Source organism: Entelurus aequoreus, linkage group LG10, assembly GCF_033978785.1.
Source record: "Entelurus aequoreus isolate RoL-2023_Sb linkage group LG10, RoL_Eaeq_v1.1, whole genome shotgun sequence".
NCBI lineage: Eukaryota > Metazoa > Chordata > Actinopteri > Syngnathiformes > Syngnathidae > Entelurus > Entelurus aequoreus.
Genome location: NC_084740.1, coordinates 74,432,381 through 74,438,380, shown reverse-complemented (window position 1 = coordinate 74,438,380; position 6,000 = coordinate 74,432,381). Strand labels below are relative to the sequence as shown.

Here is a 6,000-nt window from a genome sequence, read left to right as displayed (position 1 = left end):
CAACAATGAACGTGGCTGTAGACACAAAGTTAAATCATGAAATGCAACTGTAGGAGCCTAGATGATGTTTTAGTTAATTTACATTTTATGGAAGGTGCTTTATGTTTATTCAGCCAAAAGGGGACTATTTACTTTATTTAAATAATACAACAATTTATATATTACATGCTTAGAATAATTATAAGGTACACTTTATTTGTAATTATTATATTTGTCTGAATAATTAGATTATGTAATATTTTATACTGCTTTAATACATTGAAGATTACGTAACTGTTTAATAGCATTTATGGCGGAAGGATCTGTGTGGCAATATGGTTCGGACACAATGTATTGTGGGTAATGGCAGTCAGGTATGGTGGAATCGAGCCACACAGTTTTTTGACCTTACTCTTACTTTTTCTAACTCTTTCTTACTGTAACAAACTCGCTTTATTTTGCCACATCGTTATCGTTATTGTTTTACGTCTTTGAATGATTAAGTTGACAAGTAAACGATACAAAACGAAGACGAGCGTCTGGAGTTTTGTTTGTTGGTGCCGCAGCAAGCGGAGCAGGAGAAAGTAGAGGAGCGTCAAGCTAAGGCTTCATTAGGAATCTACAGCAACATTACCCCAGCAAAAACGATACGTATTTATTTGTGGGAGAGTCTTCATACCAATTCCCTTGACCCAGCTACACCCAAAGAAGTTGTAGACCTCCACGCTTTTCCAAGTTTGTATCTGTTTTGTTGTGTAGAATGGTATTCGATATGTCTGGGAACTCGACAGACAGATAATCCTTGAGATCACACGACAAATATTTTGGATAACATATAGGGATAGGCTCCAGCACACCCCGCGACCCCGAAAGGGACAAGCGGTAGGAAATGGGTGGATGGATAGCAGTGGTTCCCACACATTCATTTATTTGTGGCGGCCCGCCACGAAAGAATTACGTCCGCCACAAATAAAAAAATTTAAAAAATGTTTTTTTTGTTGTTGTTGTTGTTGTTTTTGTCCTGTCCAGCTTCTCAGGCAAATCATATAGTTGATGTAGATGCCCATACAGGCTGTTCAGATTTACTTTACAAAAGAGAAGTGTAGGATACTTCTCTTGTTGCCTTATTTGAATTTGACCACTACTGTTTTCTGTTTATTTGTTACTGACTGTGGCAGGACACCTCTGCCTCTGTTTCACTTTATGTTGCTGGTAAATAATATGGTTGTAGTAGTAGGCTAAAGTTAAATTATTTAGTATGCACTAATTAAAGGGACAGAGCTTTAAGAGACATTTTAGCTTTTATATTTTATAAGATATATTTTTTGTAAGAACCACAATTAATAAATACATTTCAGTGAATAACTTATTGTTCAAATCTGTATATAAATATGTACATAAAGTGTTGTAATTATATTGTAAAATGGATGGATGGATGGACGTTTAAAACAAAACTGTAATTACTAATTAGTAAGTATACATTTTTTGAGCCTTTTTAGAGAAAATCATATCATTGTAGTAAATTATTCAAATTAATCGATGATGTAATGGTGACCACGCCCATCGCCACGCCCCCACTGCCACAGGTATCTTGGCAGTTTATGGGAAACACTGGATAGGGATAGATTCCATCGCACAGTTTGCTATTTACTCGTATCTGCTTTTAGTGGTAAGTTCTAGGCCCCTTGCGTACTCACATTGTTTGCTGCACGTATTGGTTTGGTGGTCCACCACTTTTACTTCATTCAAAGTAGATTTGTTAGCGCTGTAGCAGCCTAAGTGACGTGCCTACTAGGTGTGTAACTGTACACAAAAATTTCGGTTCGGTACGTACCTCGGTTTAGAGGTCACAGTTCGGTTCATTTTCGGTACAGTAAGAAAACAACAAAATATAAATGTTTTGGTTATTTATTTACCAAATTTGTAAACAATGGCATACCATACATATACACACAGGGTCCATTGCCAGGGTTAATGTGGTGATCATATATCAAATAAAAACTAAATAAGATAAGGCTCAGAATGGTTTCTTAACAAAACCTTTCTACATATAAAGTGCTTTTTTTGATGGATTGATTGAGACTTTTATTAGTAGATTGCACAGTACAGTACATATTCCGTACAACTGACCACTAAATGGTAACACCCCAATAAGTTTTTCAACTTGTTTAAGTCGGGGTCCACGTTAATCAACATTAAACTGCCTCAAGTTGTTGCTCAGATTAAATAAAATGAAAAAACCTTTCTTCTACATATAAAAAGTGCAACATTAAACAGTTTCAAGTCAACTCAGCCTCAGATTAACTTTTCTTCTCCCCCCCACCCCCCCACCCCCCACCCCAGCCTGGCTAACTTGGCAGTAAGAGGATATATGGGCTCATTGTTCTTCCACCATAGAAGTGGCTCAAAATCTAGTTTTTAATGCAATATGGACTTATATCTGCTGCTATAAAAACATTTGTTATTGCTTTAGCCCTGCCTGACTCGCCGAGGAGAGGCTGCTTGAATGCGGTGGTGACGCTTCAAATGGGTTAGCATGTGTTATGATAGTAGCGTATGTGTGTGTGTGTGTGTGTGGCCCTTTAATATCTGACAGCATGTGAGGTGAGTGTGTGGGCGAGTGAGGTGAGGGAGCGGTAGTGGCTAGTGTTTTGTTGGATTGGCTGTGTGCAAGACCTCAATAAAGCCACGATTTGCAACTAATCGCCGGACTCGTCATTTACCCTGGAGTCCGGAGCTGTGGAGACCCACTGCCGGGTAGAGTGAAGGGTGTTGCCCCCGAGAATACATCGGCCCTGGAGGAGTGTCTCCCCTGCGCTCCTCGACTACGTGTTGTCAGAAGCAGCTGCTGAACAATGTCGGCAAACCTCCGTCCTCCATTGTTGTATCGCGCAGCCAAAGTGTTCCCAAACGGGAGATCTTAACGAGGCAGGAGGGTCTTCCACCTCTGGCTTTTACATGTTGTCCTAGCCCGGTCGCTGCTAGCAAGTGTAGGGTTGGGTATTGTTTGAATTCGAACGATTCCGATTCCGATTCCGATTCCTGACTATTCTCGGTTCCGATTCTTCTAAGAGGCAGGGTCAGAAAAAAGTTTAGGATATTTTAAATGAGCTAGCTAACCTACATTCTTTCTGAATTAAATAGTCTGACATTCTCCATCAATTTCAATTCTATTAACTTTTTATGAACTTTACTATAAATTCCTCACAGGGCTGTTTTCAACTAGAATATAAATATCAAATCTATGAACTTGATTATAAATATTATAAATTATGAATACATTTTCCCAGGGGTACACTTTTCTCAAGGGAGCTTTATTTTTGAAAACCTCATGAAAACACATTTACACATAAGTGTATGATGCTGCAGGAAACCTCATGAAAACACATTTACACATAAGTGTATGATGCTGCAGGAAACCTCATGAAAACACATTTACACATAAGTGTAGGATGCTGCAGGAAACCTCATGAAAACACCTTTACACATAAGTGTATGATGCTGCAGGAAACCTCATGAAAACACCTTTACACATAAGTGTAGGATGCTGCAGGAAACCTCATGAAAACACCTTTACACATAAGTGTAGGATGCTGCAGGAAACCTCATGAAAACACCTTTACACATAAGTGTATGATGCTGCAGGAAACCTCATGAAAACACATTTACACATAAGTGTAGTATGCTGCAGGAAACCTCATGAAAACACCTTTACACATAAGTGTATGATGCTGCAGGAAACCTCATGAAAACACCTTTACACATAAGTGTATGATGCTGCAGGAAACCTCATGAAAACACATTTACACATAAGTGTAGGATGCTGCAGGAAACCTCATGAAAACACATTTACACATAAGTGTAGGATGCTGCAGGAAACCTCATGAAAACACCTTTACACATAAGTGTATGATGCTGCAGGAAACCTCATGAAAACACCTTTACACATAAGTGTATGATGCTGCAGGAAACCTCATGAAAACACATTTACACATAAGTGTAGGATGCTGCAGGAAACCTCATGAAAACACCTTTACACATAAGTGTATGATGCTGCAGGAAACCTCATGAAAACACCTTTACACATAAGTGTATGATGCTGCAGGAAACCTCATGAAAACACCTTTACACATAAGTGTATGATGCTGCAGGAAACCTCATGAAAACACCTTTACACATAAGTGTATGATGCTGCAGGAAACCTCATGAAAACACCTTTACACATAAGTGTATGATGCTGCAGGAAAGAGCACATCGCGGAGCCTGGCTAGCAGGTTGTAAATTGTCTATGAAAAATTACGCGGGCTAATTTGTTAGCTGCCTCAACGTTGGCGCAAAACACATTATTTATTGCGTATATATTGTTTTACTTACCGGATTCGGACTGCAGTGCAGTCACCGAGGTGCCAGGCTGGGCGTCGGAACCAGAGGAAGAGGAAGAGGCAGAGGAGGACGGTCGGCGCAGCGCGTCGAAGACGGGACACGCATTTATTTGTAATTCCATGAACTCGGAGGTGCTTCATCATGTTCGACGTGCACCCTCCTAAGCACGAAACAGTCCTGTCGCACGTGTTACATTTAGCCGATATTTCATTTTTTTTAGTAAAGTAAAGCCACACTTTCGACCGCCGACGCCCGCTATCCATACTTGACTGACTCGCTTGGCTACATAGGCTCGGCTATGCTAACACTTCCGGCGGTGGGCGCTTCTTCGTTGGTGTTCAGCGGCTTCTTCTTCCGGTCGGCGGACTTCTTCTTTTTTTCCGGTCGGCGGACTGGGTATCGAAACTAGGAATCGAAATTTTAACTTTTGAACGATTCCGGGAGAATTGGAAAGTTAGTCCCGGTTCCAATCGATACTCGATACTCGATACCTAACCCTAAGCATGTGTACTCGACCGAACCGAAACCCTCGTACCGAAATGGTTCAATACAAATACACATACCGTTACACCCCAAGTGCCTACGTGGCGAGCAGCCATCCTTGTTCATTTACTTATAGAGCCTTCTAAAACCTCAGAATGCTCAGGCAGTCTTGTGACCCATCCAAGTCCTGGTCTGCTGGGATAATGGATGACAGGATTTGTTTGTGGATCGATGGCGTATGACCAGTATATGATTGATCAGACTGTCAGTGTGTAGCGCTTCATCTCAATCAGGACATGTTTTTGTCTGACTTTATTGAACTGGAGCAGGAAGGAACCACTCGGAGCGCCTCTCATTTATTGGCCTCAAGTGTCACTGTTTACCCTTTAACAGCGCTCAGACAGGAAGAGTCTCGAACCAGACACAAATGGGCGTGGCCTATTGTGTGTATGTGTGTGGTTGGGTCTGATTTAAGTTGATAAGATAGGGAGTCTGCTGATTATTTGAGGTGGGGTCAATCAGGTCGCCGAGACAAAACAAACGGCGGCTCATGTTTCGCTGGTGCCAAAGTGGACACCCAGCACACAATCACACACTTGGAAAAAAAGTGCCCGGACGTGTCGAGTCTGGTCCGACCCTCCCCCCCAACGTTTGTGTTTGTCCGGACGGACGGTCATTACAAGTGTGAGGAGTTCTTTTTTTTTCTTCTTTTCTTCGACTCTTTTGTCTGTGCGCCATAAAACTCGTGGTCCTGTCCTGACGGGCGTCTTGTCTCCTTTCTGCAGAAAAAGTACCGAGCCGCCAAAGAAGCCTACGAGAGTCTCTTGCAGACGGAGAGTCTTCCTGCTCAGGTGAAGGCGGCCACACTGCAACAACTTGGTGAGTGTCTTTCGGTCCTCGTGCGGACTTCATGCATCTGGACTGTGCGAGCCATCTGCAGCACTTTGGTACATTAGGTGATGTCATAGAGTACAGCATGCTATGTGAATTATATACACTACCGTTCAAAAGTTTGGGGTCACATTGAAATGTCCTTATTTTTGAAGGAAAAGCACTGTACTTTTCAATGAAGATAACTTTAAACTAGTCTTAACTTTAAAGAAATACACTCTATACATTGCTAATGTGGTAAATGACTATTCTAGCTGCAAATGT

General features: G+C 41.4%; 1 protein-coding gene across 3 annotated transcripts in view; it reads left to right on the top strand.

Moving 5' to 3' along the window:
• Positions 1–6,000, top strand: part of kdm6a (lysine (K)-specific demethylase 6A) — a 123,279-nt gene that overhangs the window by 70,412 nt on the left and 46,867 nt on the right. For all 3 annotated transcript variants that reach the window (XM_062061664.1, XM_062061663.1, XM_062061662.1), the window contains one exon: positions 5,631–5,724. Coding sequence is in view for 2 of the 3 variants with exons in the window: in XM_062061663.1 (XP_061917647.1) it covers positions 5,631–5,724 (94 nt within the window). In the remaining variant the exon portion in view is untranslated. The remainder of the gene's footprint in view (positions 1–5,630; positions 5,725–6,000) is intronic.